Source organism: Catharus ustulatus, chromosome 9 (genome assembly GCF_009819885.2).
Source record: "Catharus ustulatus isolate bCatUst1 chromosome 9, bCatUst1.pri.v2, whole genome shotgun sequence".
NCBI classification, from domain to species: domain Eukaryota; kingdom Metazoa; phylum Chordata; class Aves; order Passeriformes; family Turdidae; genus Catharus; species Catharus ustulatus.
In genome coordinates this window covers 24,252,710-24,270,460 of record NC_046229.1, presented here as the reverse complement: position 1 = coordinate 24,270,460, position 17,751 = coordinate 24,252,710, and the positions used below count along the sequence as shown (strand labels likewise).

The 17,751-nt window shown below is 38.5% G+C and overlaps 1 protein-coding gene across 2 annotated transcripts; it reads right to left on the bottom strand.

Moving 5' to 3' along the window:
* Window positions 1-189: 189 nt before the first annotated feature.
* On the bottom strand, window positions 190-17,386 carry ZBTB41 (zinc finger and BTB domain containing 41). 2 transcript variants are annotated; one of them, XM_033067718.1, is made up of 11 exons: window positions 17,323-17,386; window positions 15,406-16,641; window positions 14,030-14,237; window positions 13,246-13,315; window positions 10,738-10,885; window positions 9,923-10,052; window positions 9,232-9,327; window positions 8,615-8,721; window positions 7,107-7,212; window positions 6,009-6,097; window positions 190-5,261 (listed from the first exon to the last, which is right to left on the bottom strand). In XM_033067718.1, exons 2-11 carry the CDS (start codon window positions 16,526-16,528, stop codon window positions 4,618-4,620), a joined length of 2,721 nt encoding a protein of 906 aa, XP_032923609.1. In that variant the 5' UTR covers window positions 16,529-16,641; window positions 17,323-17,386; the 3' UTR covers window positions 190-4,617. The 2 variants fall into 2 exon arrangements, with proteins under 2 accessions (XP_032923609.1, XP_032923611.1); XM_033067720.1 differs by having other exon boundaries at window positions 15,406-16,609; window positions 17,323-17,361.
* Window positions 17,387-17,751: the final 365 nt, after the last annotated feature.

Below are 17,751 nucleotides of genomic sequence, written 5' to 3'. Positions count from 1 at the left end.
CATCGCAAAGTCACAACCAGAATGAGACGCACGGTCTGATGAAAATATCGGTCTCATCTGTTTCTATTTCATGAGCTCTGAAACTGAAAGACACAGTGTACTGTGTTTTCGTGATGTTTGAAAACCAAAAGGGGCAGAAATCAAACCCCAGCAAGCACCCCAGCAAGAAATCCTGTGAAGCACACAATATTAAGACAAAAGAACTTTACTTTTCCATAGCAAACAAAATTACACATAGGACTGAGTACTTCTACATTTACAGTACACTTCCTAACTTTTCCTTACAGCAAAGGATTTCCCCTAAAAAGACAACTTTAAAGACTTCCATCTAAAATACCAACCTGTACAGATCACATTTTAAACACATTATCTCAATATACCAGTGACAAAATATTGAGTTTTCACCTCATTCTTTCATATAAAAGGATCAACATTTAACATGATTTAAATGGTTATGGGGGATTTAAAAAAATTTGTTATTTTAACCTTTAATCCATCAAAACCTTTTAAACCAAAACATTTATAATGAACCACGAAAAAGACCCTTTCAGCCTTAAGGAAGGTGACTGCCCTGCATGACGTCCTGCCATGACATTCTCTGATGCACATCATGGAATAACAAACTGCTGTGAGACTGTGAGCAAGATCCCCGGGGACAGGAGTCACAAGGACCTGCAGACAAGCACACTCTGCTTCCCTCCGGCCTCAGCCATACGGGGAATGCACAGTCTGGGTCAGCTGTGTTGTGCGTTCCACACAGAAAAATTTCACATCTTTTTTACTGTTATCAGGGGGAAAAAACTCTTTTTCATCTAGAACAGAATTCATTCATAATTCTACATTCATTAACTCCTAAACAGAAGTTATTTTAAATGTAAAAGCTTGAGGGTCATTTATTCCTTAACAGTCCACGTTTCATGTTCAATCAAGCACTTTGTGAGGCGACTCCTCGGAAGCGTTCTTCAGTTCTGGAAGCTCTTTCACATTTCTTATAGGGAAATAAGCTCAGCTCTTTGATGACACCAAATACATCTTTTGTCATTGTGGTCTGGTATGACCCACCTTTAGAAACAACTACTGGAATTATAATCCAGACTATAGTAGCACTATAATTTTAAGGAAACCACCGCCTTACAGAAAAATATCTTCACCATTACAATGATTGATATTCAGCATGAAAAGAACCCATGAGGGATACACCTCTGTAAGAAAAGTGTCAGTGCTCAAAGAGGAAATTCCAATACAAATAAATAAACTGAACATGGAACCCACTAAAAGAATTAAAGGCAGTAACCCAGTCTACAACCAGGAATCTGTACAGCAAAAAAAATATAGGATTTAATGTTTGAACAGAACGAGTGCAGTAAGTTCTCAGAACCATGCAGCAGCCTGGAGTACCAGCACGGACTCCACTCTTCCTCCCAAAGGTCAGCATGTGGAAAAGACCAACTTTTGCAATGTGCCACTAAACACTCTTTAAAGATCTTTTCAAGAGCCACCTGCATCTTCCTTCTTTGGCAATAAACCCTCAACTGCTCTGGGGACTGCCAGATAGACCATTGATTGTAAATGTCCCTTGCACATCACCAGCACACACTCTCTCTGATGAGCACATATTGAAATGGGGGGAGCAGACACTAAGGAGTTCCAACCCAGCTGTGAGGTGCAGACCTCTGCCCTTTGAGCCCTGTCTCCCTACACACTACCTCCTATCAAGCAGAAACCAGATACTTTCACCTACCAAACGAAGTCCCAGTCCATGAAAATTTATTTTGCTCATATATGAATTTTAAGTAGATGTAAAGCCATACAAATTATAGCCCATGATATTAAATAAAAATAAAAACTATGTATCTAGCACATAAGCTTTCCTATTGTCTTTCACTGTCAACTGGCAATGATCCAGCCTGACCAGCAGGTACAAACACTAACTAGTAGGGTTATCTGCAAACAAAAGAACACCAAAGAACTAGTAGGTAATTTTTTCCAGGAATGACTAATAATTCTGGTCACCCAAACAGCAAAGAGCACGCTTGTTTTTCTGAAAAACGAGTCCTTTTATAATCCATTTCTTGTTGGGCATGCACAAACATGGAGCCCTTTGAAAGTTATTGACCTTAATGTTTTCTGAACAAACAACTCAACTACCGAAAAAAAGCCATTCTTTAGAATAGATATAAAAGGCACAATTATGAAATTATTTTTAAAAGGACATTATCAAGTAAATATGCTCCAAATTCCATTTCAGTGTTTTCCTAGAGTGCCTTCCACACAAACTGGACTTTAAAAGAAACGATTATTTACCAACCACTTTGAAGCTACTGTTTTGTCAAAATCCTACAATACTTATTTCTACTGTAGGACAGAAAAGACAAGAAATAACAAAGAATTAGGCTTTTAGTCTGAGCACTGCACTGACACCACTGATGTTGGGTTACTTTCAACAGTACAATTACAAATGCAGCAGAAATCATTTTTCATGTGCACATGAATAGTACGAATATGATCCACACATGTAGACTTGAAAACTACACATAAACCAGCCATTTTCAAGCCATGGAGTGTAAAGGTGACAGAAACAGTTTTATTTTGAAAGGAGATAAAAGGTGGAGTTAAGAAAGCAGGAAGGATAGTACTTGATAGTGTCCTTTCAGAAGGTGGCATTCAATGGCCTTGTTATTGCTGTGTATTTGCTAGTCTTCAGCTTCTTCCCAGATCTATTTACAGCATGTCAGTCTGAACATTCCCAGAGCACAGCTCTAAATTTTACTTTAGAGACACAAACATAGAACAGTTAGTAGTCCTGTTTTAGAAACTGAACTTTTAAAGTTTAGGACTTCTATTGTGCTTCTTTGGCTAAGTCCTATTTAAATATTGGTAACACTTAAAATTCTATAACTCTGCCACTATTTAACAGCTAACAGAAATCTTTGGTGTGTTTACATTAAGAATCCATTAGGGTACAAGCTTCAAAATATGAACATTCAGGCAGTTCTGGCCCCTCTCCTGCAAACTGCTCAACACTGAAGTAGATGATTAATAGAATCTAACACCAAAGTATCTGAATACAATCTCAAAGGATCTGGGTCACTTGAGAGTTTGCAGAACTGTGATAAAAGAGTCATCACCACAACTCCCTTGTGCTCAGGTCATTGAATAAATTTAAGTTACAACAATACACATAAATCCAGTTTCCCATTTTAAAGATTCTTTGACATAATAATTTAAGAATAGGGAAAACTGGGAGAAAATTTCAATCTTAATTCTCATCTTAGTAAGACAGGAATCTTCTTGTGAGGAATCATGAGGATTATAAAATTACTTCAGATACTTTCTTTGGCATCATATTCACCAAACAAACACAGAATAATTATTTTTAAAGTAGACTTAAAAGAGAAAGCTAGATAAGGTTAAACTATACTAGATTTCATGGTAACACCAGACTTGTAGTTCCAAATGGGTTTTTTTGAAAAAAACCCTTATGTCTAGTAAAGAAAAAGCTAAAAATAATTAGACATAAAATACTCTCAAGAGTTTAACTTTGGTTTATAAACACAGTACAAGAAAGTGAGAAACAAAACAATTTAATTAGAAACTCACAAGATTTATAATTACTGATTTTTTTTAAAAATAGAAATTAAATACTGTTCTGGAACAGTCTTTAAATTTCTCCTCTATCACAGATAACCTGAAAATGGGCACATTAACGTGGGACCCTGATATCATTTATGCTCTAGCAAGGGTAAACCATGCCAATCCTTTGTGATTGTTCATGGATTAAAATGACCTTGCGAATACTCCCATTTCTTTCGAAGTTAGAGTGTGGGGCACACTTTAGAAGACAAAGAAGATTGAAAAAGCAAAAAAAAAAAGCATCTTAAAATTATATAGAACTAAATGTAGAAAATTAGACAATACCATTGTCCAGCTCTTCCTACATTATTCAACAGTAGAGAACAAAGAAGAACTAAGAGGCCAAATTTAGGCAGCTTAATTGTACTCAGGGGATCATCGAAAACCTTGTTTAGTGTCTTCATAAAGTGTCATAAATCACTTTTCAGAAGAACCTAGTGCCTGTGTTCACTGGCTAGGCTCCAGAGTCCAGCCACCTTTAAAACCTTCCAAAAATGCCTCAGGTTCAAGGAAATTATATATTAATTTCTGTGTGAAACATACTTCAAAGTTTGTGTTTCATAGCCCTGCCTGCCCTTATAAATTTTCATGGATTTTAAACAGTCCTTATTCTTTTAGAATGCTTTCTATTCCCCTTAAAACATTAACTCAAAGTGAGATGCAGAAAGGCAAACAATTTTTTTAAATTAATAGCCAGATATGTAATTATATTTTCAGCCACTATCCTTAAAACATATTTCAGAGCATTATTTTTAAAAGACCACCTATAAGGTTTTTAAAAACTCTTAAAATCACAAGAAACACTCTTTCGTATGCATCAAAATGTGCCTAAATGTTCAAATATTATGTAAACAAATTGTTTTCCCAAAACTATGCAGAAGACTTAATGAGTCCAAATAAAATATAAAATATAAATCTTAGTTGCCATAATCAGCCTTCTGGTGGCCGATGGCTTAGTGAATTCGGTGGAATGTTATGGTCTGATCACGAATGTTCGTTGCTTGAAATATTCTGTACAGTGGGAGTCGCATCCAGCCCCAGTAAAGTTCCAAGATATGACTGGTCTCTGGGATCCAGCATTTGCTCAGGCCTGACAGGATGAACAATATTTGCAGGCTGCGGAGTCAGGGTGTATTTCTCGAGGAAGGAGAGCTCCGTTGCTCGCTGATAATCCGGCTGCTCCGGCTGCGGGGGAAGGATGCCGTGGGACTGAGCAGTGTGCTGCACCAGCTCTGCTTGGGGGTCTGCCATGGGAACAGGGACCAGAGTCACAGGCACACACACTTCTGGGGATACATTCTGCAGCAAAGTTTTGGCTTCTGATTGATATGCTTTGGACTGTTCCACATACTGCTTAGCCTCAGTTTGGTAAACTTTGTCATCAGAGGTGTACTGCACTGGCAAGGAGACTAGCTTTTCCTCTGGAGAAGATGCCAATGCTTCTTCCGCAGCCTTAGATCCATGAACGTGATCAATATGATACTTCAGCTTGTCTTTCCGTTTAAATGTTGCATTGCAGTGTTGGCAGTTAAAAGGTCGAGCATCTGAATGAATAACCATGTGTTTTGTTAATGTCTTCTTAATTCTGAAAGACTGATTACAGATCTGACACTTGTAGGGCTTCTCACCTGTAAAGACAGAGAAGTGACAGTTTTTCTGAGAAACATCAAATCACACATAAATGTGCAAATACCTGCTATGGATTACCAACATCAAGACCTACTAAAAACAGTTTTACTGAAAACAAACTGTAAGTTAAGCATCTATTCTGGAATCAAGAGAGTCATCAAGAATTTGTTTAGAAGTTATATTGGTATACTCTTCTTACATACAATTCCCTCAATACTCTCGACTTATGTTAGAATACAAACTAAATTAAAAAGAAGAGTCTTTTAACTGCTATGACACTGGATTACATGAGCTCAGTTTGTACCTCTATACATTTCAAAAGACAATGATTTTCCTAAACACAAGGCAGGAAAACCAAAGCCAAACAGGAAGGACATAGCCCTTTCCAAAGGGAGTTCACTCCTTGTTTAGATTACCACCTGAAATGCAGTAATCTCTGGAGCACAGAAACATTTAGAAGGTCTCTGGGTAAATTTGCAAGAACACACATACCAGTGAATTAAAGGAGGAGGTGCAAAAAGTCTCCCATAAACCTGAACTGAGATTATTAGTATTCCAGCTAAACAATCATAGAACAGTATCCAGGAATGGCCAATATATGAAAATTAATAAAATCTCGCTGATTTCTTCTACTCATGTCCTGAATGCTCAACAACCATCACGAATAAAATAATTGAATCAATACTGATGCATAAAAATACATTCCTACATTTATGTTGTTTAGTCGGGGTTTATTTTCTTTTTACCTGAATGCGTCCTAAAATGCATTTCCAAACTTGATTTCCCTTTGAAAACTTTCTTACAGACTTCACACTGGTGAAATGTTGCTTTATATCTTTAAAGAAAAAAAGACATTTCATGTTATTTTTTTTGTAACTAAGAGAAATGTCCACAGTCCTTTCTGAAACCTTTAACTACAAAATAGCTAAATACCAAACTTTACAAATTTCTTCACTTATGTTCCTTTTTCCTGGCATCTAATAAGAATAAGGTCAATTAGATTCTTTTCAATATTCAATTTTATTCTCTGTCGGGATGGCACTGAGTATTCAAAGAACAAAAGCTACTAAAACTTCTTTTTTAACCCCAAAAATCTCCTTAAGTAACATTTTTTTTGCCCAACACTCACAAGGAGTTTTTACTTTAACAGAATTATGCCATAAATAAGGTTCTAGGAATGGCAGAATTTCTAGGTAGGCTACTGCTTACCAAGAGAAAAAACCAGAATAATTAATGTACTGTACTTTTAAGTCAGACACATCTTTAATGGTTTCTACACAACACTAGTGAGTACCAACACCTAAAACACATCATTTGAAAAACAACAAGAGCTGTTTATTTCAAATCTCTGAGAGATTTATTTTTAGAGCTCAAGAGTTTTAAAATCCTATTGCATTTTCAAGTTAGAGAAACAACTTAGGTTTCAAAGTTTTTATCTCCTTTCAGAGCCACTAATCTGCTGCCAGCTTCTAAAATACCTTATATGTGAGATAATTCTCCCAGTGTTTACATGATGACTAATAATGCAGTTTTAACTAGTCTGGAATGAGACTATTATAGCAAACCATCAATTAAGAATAAGACAGATAACTGACAAATTAAAATCTGATCCTTTTTAATGCTTTTATTTACTTAATTGTAAATTAATTTCCCTACAAAGGAAATATCTAACTTAAGTCGTGGAGGCAATTTTCTGACATCCTCTTCAAACTGTAGTATATGAAGCCTGAGGTACAGGCATGACAAACACACAGACTAGCAGAATTCTGCTCACACATTCAAGTCCCAACAAAATCAGTTACAGCACAGAAACACTTACGCAGTTATAAGAACCCCACACTTACTTCTGCCAAACTTTTTCTCCTAGATGAACACTTTTATAATGAACAGTAAGGTGATCTCGACGGCCAAAACATTTTCCACATTCCTCACACTGATGTGCTTTTTCACCTACAAGGGCAAAATTCAATAAATTTTGGTTCAATCTTTTTGGAACTTATTAAATACCTATGATCTATAATCATGTTCCCAAAGTTCAGCCAATCAAGCTCTTCCACACCTCACTTGGAGAAGAATTCTCTCTTATTAAGGAAGAAAATTTAGGAAGCTTGGTGTTTCTATAAGAGTAAGGATTTTACTACTTGTTATAGAGGACTAGTCCATATCATTCCTACAAAGAGCTTTGTGTTCCAAGTCAAGAGAGACTTCCCCAAACACTCACTGCATGGGAGGTACAAGTCAATGACTGGGAATGTACCCTCTTCATTATGACCTGAAATGTGGTACCTTCAATAATTCAGCTGTTTTAGGGAGGAGAAGCTTATTGAAACATACCAATTATTTACAGCTACTATGTTGCATAATTTAAAATTACACCTCAGTATTTAAGTATTTATTATTTTAGTATTTATTTTAGTATTTATCCTGATGGACATATAGTTACCTTTTTGTTTTATGCTGCTGTTTAAAAGTATCTTGATGCTTTTTAGTCATCTTGAGATCTTCCACAAAGTGGCAGAATATTTCTTCTCATGTAAATAGGGGTGTGGACAGTCAAAGAATGTAACTTTCTAGAGGGGGGAAAGCAAATAGAGTAGAAAAGAGGATTTTTTTCCCTTTTTTTTTTTTTTTTGGTATTTGGAGTTTTCAAAGATTTCTTTATTTCATAGCACACATTATGATTTCAACCAGCAGGAAAGAAGCTGTCTTTCACAAAAAGACTCAGGAAGTTTAGACTCTGATCACTTTCATACTTCCATGCTGCCTAGAAAGTATTTTGCCTCCTAGAAAGGTCATATTTCCTCTGTTAAAAAGTCACTGGTGAATCTTTGCTCTTCCTATACATTTGATAACTTTTTGGTCTCAGAGCAACAGATTTTTTTCCTTCCTCCTGATCATCCCCATCTGTTCATAGAGAAACTTCAGAAACACCTCTGTGATGTTCTTACATTGACGTGATCAGTGTACAAACTCTGACAGAGCCTGACAGCTTCTTCTGTGTTGGGGCAATAATGTTTCACACAATTGCTATTAAAAAAAGAAATCTGAAATCATTAAAAAATCCTCCTTTTTCACTTTTGCTTTTTGTATTTCTGATTGTTAAAGCAATTCATTGTTACATGTTTTTGACTGTCCCTCGGCTTTCTATGGTATCACGGAGGAAACATTTGGCTTTTAAACCTATAAAACATGTAAGATTAACTCTACTTCAATAGACCTTATAAAGAGTGGCAGGAACTTTTTATCAGGCCTAAAACATTGCAAGTACTGAAAAAAAATCCATAATTAACTTTTGATTGGGTTTTATTTCAAAATAGTAAGCTTGAAGCAAATTTCCAAAGAAAATACCTACCTGAATGTATTTTTTTGTGTTTTGTCAGATGGTCATGCCGAATAAATGTTTTCCCACATTCTTCACATTCGTATCTCTTGTCATCATGATGCACTCTTAGATGAAGTCTGCATATTTAGTCATAAACACGACCATAAAATGTAATTTTATTAACATCATCTGTACTGCCAAGTCAATGCAAAATAGCAGAAAATGCAGTCTTTAATGCCTCACGTAAGTATCAGGAAGTAACTTCCTCCTGAGATGCACCTTAATTGTTCTTAGAAATCAAGAGAGAACTGAGCTGAACTCTCTTATGTGAAATTAATTTAGTAGATTATTTTAGTCCTCTGCTCATTTTCTCTTTGAATAACAAAAACACAGAAGTTTTACATGTGCAAAAAAACTCAACTTTGAGAAAAGATTTTTAAGCCACTAATGTCTTATAAATTAAATTAATTCCCACAGATTAGCAATATATTTTTAAAATTGAAAGACGTTTAGAACATTTACTAATGTTCTCAGAGGTGAAGTACATGAAGCACATACATTACAAAGAACTATGTCAATAACATGAATGCATACATATCACCAAATATGCAAAACAGTTTAGCAGCTTGTTCAATAAAAATCTATACCTGTAAGAGCTTCCATGACGAAAACTCTGCCCACAAATACTGCAAAGATGAGGCTTCTCTCCACTGTGAATTCTCAGATGTTCTTTCAAAGTTGTTCTGTTTAACAAAGCCAGTAAAATTTAATTTTAAGCAATGTCCCTGCCACTTTAAAATGAAGCATACTATAGTTTTCTCAATTTCTGTTACTGTGATGGATCATAACATATCCAAATGACTGTATTAATTCAGATATACACACCAACACATGCATTCAAAGACAGTCTGGCAACCTGTTTACTGAATTAACTGGGTCTAGAAACAGTATCGGGAAAGAAATAAAACACCATCCCAATGTAAATTTGGAAAACATACATTAAAGAAAACATCCTTCCCAAGAAATTGAAAGATGTATTTGCATAACAGAGAAACTTAAGTTTCTTAACAGTAAGAAACTTAAGTGAAATGAATGAGAGGTAAGACTTTTCTTAATATATTTGCACTTGATAATTAATTACCTACAGCTGTCACCCTTAATTTTAGAGGTGATCAGAAAGTGCCATGCTACCTGTGGCTCTGACACTACCTTTTAATAAACTAACGCTCTGAAATGGTCTCATTTATGTTAAAAACTCCAAGCATATTCAACAGCAATCATAGTATGCTTAATATTGCTGTGTTCTGCTGAAGTTCAAGTAGTCAGGCAAGTCCTTACCGTTCCCTGACAGATTTCCCACAGATGAAACATGTCCATTTCCTCTTTCCCCCATGAGTACATTCGATGTGGCGTTTCAGATTCCCTGTGTCATTAAACTGGCGGCCACAAATATCACAAGGGAAAGGCCCTGCAGGGAGACAGACACAGAGTAGGACTGACTGTCAGCTAAACTAAACAACAAGCCCAGACTGGTTACTTTTAAAAGCCCTTATCGATTTACAAAGCAAAAGTTTTGTCTAACAAATTATTCATCTTTAGTACAGTCAACATACTTTATTAGACTTTGTGAGCTTTCTGCTAAGTTACTTCTAAGATCTGGCATTTTGGCAAATTTCATGACTGGAAAGCAAAAATTTAGAATTCATAGTCAAAGGCAATTAAGCCCACTTGGACCACTTGAAATAAAAAATTCTTATCACTCATCTAGTTCCTACGCAGCAGAAGTAATCAGTAATATAAACAAGTCTACAGAATGCTTCAGGAGGAAAGGAAAATGTCTTTTGAAAACTTCAGGAAGAATCTGACTCTCTAGCTGAGAATCAATTCTGTGCAAAAAAGTTCCAAACAAAACTAACCTAAATTCTTCTTCCTCCCCAAAATTCTGACTTTTTTTTGGGTACAAGAGAATGCCTCAAAAAGACAGCTGAACACAAAAGTAAAAACCCAACCAACAAAAAGCCCTCAAACAACTCTTCCCCCAAAAGTGGAAGAGAGAATTGTAGAAGGAGCCGGGGTGGAAAGCAGGACATAAAATGGTGGGGGAATGTTTTACTTTAAATCTAGTGTTTACATGTCAGAAGGAAGTTCTATACCGAGATGGAATTTTTCTTGATGTTTCAGTCTTGCAAACCGGGATTTAAAATGCTCTTCACAGTAGGTACATTTGAAGGGTTTATCCTGAGAGTGAAGGATCATATGCTCTTCTAAGTGAGGTCTCCGAGTGAAAGATTTCTTACAAATCTGAAATGGCAACACACTTTGTCAAAGATACATCAGTTATAGCCAGATTCTTTTCCTATTCATAAACTCGTAACAGTTTAGTTCATCTGCTCTCTGCACCAATGTAGGATTAAACATGTATTCTTCAAAACTTTCTATGCCAGTATGTAAAGCCTTGCAGTCAACATCAAAACCAACCTGTCCTCTACATAAGCCACAGTGGACTGTACAGTATAGATTAGGATGCAGATCCATGGCAGCCTAAATCAACTACTAGCAACTATATGCAGTTCTATGTTCCTCCCCACTCCCTTCTACTGACTCCAGCACTTCCCAGACTCCCTTCCCAGGGTGTTTCAACACAGTAACTCAGCAGAAAATAACCCAATGGAAAAAAAGCAAATAGCTTTGGCTTGAATCAGTTTAGGTGGACCCTGGTAAAAATTGCTGCAGTATAAGCTACTGTAGTACCAGAGTCACACCTGTTCCTTTATTTCCTCTGGGAAATTCTCTGACAGCAGGTATTAAAGAGAAAATGTCAATACCAACAAAGAAATGTAACTCAAAATACATTTTAGAATTACAAGACCATCACAAGCCTAACACTATGTGTGCTTTTTAGTACTGCTTTCAGATTAACCAAAACCTAAATGTTCAAGGATTATTAGTAATTACTCAGGTAAGCATGCAGTACAATTACAGAATTGAATCCACAGCTCAAATTTAGGCATTTAAACCAGGTATTACAATTTATCATCAGGGCCCTATGCTTCAGCACAAACCAAGAGAGTGCTCACATACTTCCCTGTGAGACTCCTGCTGTTGTTTATGATAGCTCAGCTGAGCACTACAACTCCCACACATTAACTCCTGCAATCAGCTTCACAGAGCACACATGAATAAAGAAATCAAAACCAGCAGCTTTACTTGTTTTAAAACTCATTAATGTTAAATATAGGTGTAAGAAAATCACATATTTGTGAAAAATATAATAGCTGTCTTGCTTTTCCTCACTACTAATTTCAATTGTTTGTGCAAATTTGCTCATATTTCTCAAGGATTAAAATATGGTCAGTAAATCTTGTTCACAAACAGATTAGAGTATAAACAAATAACCTCAGTGAATCCTGCAGCTTATGTCTGTGGCACCTTTGCCCTCAGAATATACCACACAAAATGAAAACAGTCCCAGTACAGCACCCAAGGGTCCTGTTCAATGTGCAACTGCTGTAAAAGTTGGAATTCTACCTGCTTTTAATTCAATCCATTTTCAATGCACATGAGTTGTACAAGAAAAGCAGCTCACTTCTTAAAAAAATTCTACTTACAATTTTCAATTAAAAAAATAAACCCACAAACCAGGAAGTGGAGTTTATCAAATCACTCCTCTGGTAACACACTTTAACTGAATGAATGTAAACGATGTTACACGATTCCAACCGTTAAAGTGTTTCTTATCTAGTAACAAACAGAGTCTGTAACACATTTACACAACACAACCTCACCTGGAAGATAACATCCTTTGATGAACCATGTAATAACCTTGAACCATAATCCCACCAGCTGCACAATGAACAATACAAATTCCTACAGCTGCTATCTCCCACCTTCCCACTGTATGTTTACAAGTGAAAGTTCCCAATAAAGGTTAGCAATTATGTCACAGCCCCTAATATTGCAGACATACAGCACCATACAGAAGCTTGCATAAACAAAACAACTGCCCTAAAAACAAAAAGGAAACAAATTCCCTTAAAAAAAAGTAACAGCAACAAAACCCCACATCTGAAACCTTAAAACATTATTTGGCAGCATACACATAGATAATGGAAATTCTACAAACTCTTTAGAGCAGATATAGTTTCACATATATACCTCTCCCAGGGAAAATCAAGGAAAGTATTCTGTGATTTTACAATTAGAGAAAATTAGCACAAATGTACAACTCGGTTGACATACATATGCAGCTAAATGAGAAAGTGTTTCACATTTAACATATATTTTCCTCACAATTGAGAGATCCTTCCTATAACAGTATACTTTATGGTCATTGCCTGATGTGTGTAATTAACAGCAGAGCAAATACTGTTTTTAAAGCATTCATAACACTCAAGTCTAATAATCTGTAAACTAATGCATGTGAAAAAATACTGCCTCTAACTATTTTAGAATTCAAATTGGGATTATTTATCTGACCAAAGGCTGTACATATAGACAAAGTTCAGCTCTTACATCAGCAGATAGAGAAAATGTATCACTTAGAGGAAAACCACTCTGTAGAAAGTTTTCTGAGATTTCACAAAAACACATACCTGATGTTCATTCAGACTCACAGAAAGTTAACTCTGTATGAAAAAAAAAAGTACTGAACAATTACTTACATCACATTTCCAACCTTCACTCTTTGTCTTCTTGATAGAAAGAAATTCTTGTACATTCTCTGGATGAAACCTAGCAGAAAAACAGAAGATGAAAGTAGTCATGGCTTTCTGAGATGAAGATAATCCAAATACTAAATATCTACTTCTAAGCTTCATATGTCATGGAAGTTGATCCCCACACTGCCAGAACAAATACTGATGCTGAAACAACTCTAATGACACAAGTAACTGGAAAGCAACATTGACTATGGGCTCTTGCAGAACCTCATACAAGATTTGATAAGACAGAAGGCAGTTTCAACTTACGGATATTTACAAAGAAAAATGAAAAAAAGAAGCATGTAAATAATAATACCTTATAATTAGACATGCCATAAATTATTTATCTAAAAGAATCTGCACAGAAATGGTTTAGACATCCATTATCAACAGTAAAGCACTGACATCTAAAACACTAGAAGGTACTTTACTCTGCCTTCAAATTAAAAGCAGTCAGGTGATTTTTAAGCCTGATGTGTTCTGACTGTGCTAGCTCATCTGAAAGATTCTAAAATTTGTAATAAAAACTTTTGGCAGAACCCCCATAGAAGCACTACTGCTATTTCTTACAGCAGGTTAGGTGACACTGCTAATCCCCATGCCCCTTGAAAAGGCAGGTATTTGAAGAAATAGTTATAAAACCAACGCAAAATATGCTATGTTTATATATATATGCTTATCTTCACTTTTAAAACAAAAAACAAAAGCTTCTTCAGAAATGTCAGACACATTATCTCATACTTGCCTCTTCACATGCTTTGCTAAAGTCTTTTTGCTTGCATGCAGCTTATTGCAGTAGGGACATTTGTGTTCCTTCTTATGGAAGTCAGTGTCACTGGAGTGTTTCTTTCTGTGCACTGTCAGGTTGGACTTGGTTGAGTAGCGCTGGTGACAAATATCACATTCAAAAGGTTTCTCACCCGTGTGGACACGTGTGTGGCTCTCGTATTTGCCTGGACAACAAAGACAAATCTGTTAGCATGAACTGTAACACATATAGTCTGCAATAGGCATGTTTGGGTTCGTTCTACAATCTCTCTCACATGCGGTCAAGCTCTAAGTACTCTCCACATGCACTTGCTTACACCACTGAAAACTGCCCAGCCCTCACCTGTGTGTTTGATCCAAGGTCGCTCCAAACACTTCCATCTTCCTGTAAGTCTGTGCAAGGGTTACACATCACTCTTGTTCAACCCAGCAGCATAGGGCTCAACCCTACATCTGTTCTTAAATACTGCAAATTACAGTCCTGTTCTTTCACTACACTGATCGTGAGTACCTCTGCAGAATGGGGAACAGCCTCACAACAAACCAGTAATCTTAAGGTACTTTCAAATAGCAGAACACTGAATGAAAGATAAAAACCCTTACACATTTTACCTGTATTTAGGATCCAACACACTGCCAGAATTAAAAATGCTACTCTCTCATTTCTTTCACATGGTTTGTATTCCCTTTTCTGTTTGCCAACTTTTTTCTGATGACAAAATTCTGTCCTGTGGATAAATCTACCTCAAGTCAATAGCACCCTCTCTGCTTTGTACTAGATCTTACTTTTTTTCTCTGTAGAACATACATGCATGCTGCAGTACAGTACTGAAATTTATGAGCTGCAGAGGTTCATAATTTAAACATATTAGTCAATGGTGCATTGTAATACAAGCTTATAAAGAAGTACTTTATGTATCGCTTGTTTTAATGCATGTTTGTCATGGATTTTTTGAGCACAGAACTAGAATTCTAAGTTATGAAAGTGCAAAGAGAAAAGGGCTTCCAATGTATGCAGAAACAGCATGTACCATTCCAACCCTAAATACTCACAGGCCATTTATTTCTCCACAGTAGCTGTGCTTTTACACATTGCTAACAACCAGAATGCAGAGCAGTGGAAGAGAAATAAATGTAGTATTTGCAGATTTTTAAATTAATGTGCTCATATAATTTATTGAAACTATTTAGCACCACAGACATAACAACTTAATACACCTAGAGAAAACAGCAGCACACTGGATCAGTGAGATGATCCAGAAATTCTTATATTTACAGGACAGAGAAAAAGCTTGGTTTATTTCCCACACAAACAGCACCACCATGAATGAGATCAACCTAACTCACTCTTACCTATTCGATCAAACTTTTTGTCACACTTGGGACACTGCAGTAGTTTTTTGCTACTGGTCTGAATGATGACTGGAGCTAAGCCTTCAGGAATATTCCCCACTGAGTCAACTGTCTCAGAACCCTCTTCAGCATCGTTCTGTTCCTTTTCACTTTGCTCTTCAGATTCTGAATCTTCACCTGACATTTCCTCTTCCTGCCCATCTTCATCCACATTGCACTCACTTTCACTGTCTTCAAATTCACTTCTCTCAGATGTCTCCTTGTCAGAACTGACTTTTTCCAAATTGCTGTCAGAGGCATCACCGCTTTCGTTGTCACTGATATCGAACTTAGCTGGACACTTACGGCTTCTCGTGGAGCGCCTGGTGGAAAAGCTGGCCTTCTCAACCATTTTTAACCCATGCTTTCGCTCCAGGGAAAGGGGTCGGTGGGCTTTAGCCAAATGATTTTCTAAGGACTTCTTGTAACAGAAACTTCGACCACAGAAAGTGCACTGATGACTATTTAATAGTTTACCTGTCAGTTCACTGAGTGTTTCGACTGGTGTAGGTGCATCAGTTACCACATCAGTCTGTACATTGGAAACACTTTCATTATTTAGTAACTTCACTGCATCTATGATATCTAAAAACTTTGCTGCTTCCAGCACTAATGGAATTTCATTTTTATACACAAAAAACTCAGAAGTGTAAAGAAACTCAAGCAAATGCTGAAAGACAGAATGAGTTACATGATCTAATGTGACAACATCGGTGCTTGGATTTTTGCTCAAACAGGCATGAAAATAGCTACTCCCAACAGCTACAACAACTTTGTGAGCACTGAATTCTTTTCCTTCTACAATGATGAGTAAATCACAAAACGAAGGATGTTTCTGTCTATCATCATTTAAGTATTTAAGTAGATTCTTGTTATATTGCAATGAGCTTAGGAGCTTTCTTTGTTCTGGTGATGGTGAAAGTTCTTGGGAAGATTCGAGTTGATCTGCAGGAGCTATTTCTGCAGACTTGGAGACAATTTGCTGTGCACAGTCCACTACAAGAATCTGTTCTGAAGTATCTTTCTCATGGCCAAGATGAACCTTTTCATTTAGACTTGCAGCGAGCCGTCTCCTTTTCTTCATTGCAAAAGTGCAACTTCAGGATCAGGAGCTTCATAGGTGATTAGCAAAGAACTCCCGTGAAGACTTGCTTCTGCTCCGGACCTTAAGAAAATATGCAACAGTAATTTCATACTCTGCAAAAGAATTACAAAAATTACTCTTAGCGTTTAAATATTACTTCAGTGTTTAATAACGCTTTCTATATTTCACTGTTAGTTTTATCTATCTGCATAACCGAGGCTTTCATTAAATCACTAAAATCTCCTTGCGTTGCAGACCACGGCATAACCTGCTGCCAGCCAGTGAGCAGACACTGCCTATTATTAGCTCCAAGGCGGCGGCCGGGCTGGCTTCGCTCGGCTCCCGGCCGCATTTAGCCTGTGCCCCACTCCGGGACGGGCGTGCACTGTTATTATTATTACACCGAAGCTCCTTCTCTTCCCGTCTCACCCCAACAAGGCGAAGCCGCCCCAGCTGCCCCTCAGGCCAGGCCGCACCCGCCCGGCGCCTGCCGGGGCCGCCTGGCCCTGCCCGGCCCTGCCCGTCCCCGCCGAGCGGCCGCGCTGCCCCTGCCCGGCGGCCCGGGGGCGCTGCCTTTGTCCCCCGCCGAGCGCAGGGCAGGGCAGGGCCGGGCCGGGCAGGGCAGGGCAGGGCAGGGCCGGCCCGAGCGGGATCAGCGGCACCGAGCGCAGGGCACCGCGGACGCTGCGGTCCCGCGGCGCTAAAATGGCCGCGCCCGCCCCGCTGTCCCGTCCCGCCCGTGCCGTCCCGTGCCTTTCCCCCGCGCTGCCCCGCCGCGGCCCCGTCCCTCGCACCTGCGCGGCGCCGGGCGCTCCCCGGGGCCGCTCGGCCGCCCAACGCCGCTGCCCCCGCTCCGGCCCCGCGCCCGCCGCTTCCGGGCCCGCCGCCCGCGTCAGCGGGGTCACGGCGGCGCTTCCGAGCGGGGCGGGGCCGGCCCGGCGGCTCAGGGGCCGCGCCCCGAATGGGCCCAGCGTCGGGACGTGGGCCGGAGGGTGGGAACAGTGAGTGGGAGCCGGGAGAGCTCGCTCAAACAGCGCCGGCGGCTCGGGAGGGCCGAGCTGCCGCCGGCCCTGCGCCACGATACCCCACTGAGGCGGTCTGCTGCTTTGGAGCAGTGCGCATCGCAGCTTGTGCAATTCCCGGCTTTCGTGCTTCCCGTAGCTCTGTTCAATAATACGAGTTTTATTTTGTTTTCTGCTTGAGTATGTTGAAGCACTTGACAT

What these genes read in the sequence shown, in the direction of transcription:
- ZBTB41 (XM_033067718.1), bottom strand. Translation starts at nt 16,528, where the DNA reads ATGAAGAAAAGGAGACGGCTCGCTGCAAGTCTAAATGAAAAGGTTCAT. An exon ending in TCAAGAAAAATTCCATCTCG is followed by an intron (nt 10,053 to 10,737) that starts GTATAGAACTTC and finishes GTCTCCCTGCAG; the next exon opens with GGCCTTTCCCTTGTGATATT. An exon ending in GCATTTTAGGACGCATTCAG is followed by an intron (nt 5,262 to 6,008) that starts GTAAAAAGAAAA and finishes CTGTCTTTACAG; the next exon opens with GTGAGAAGCCCTACAAGTGT.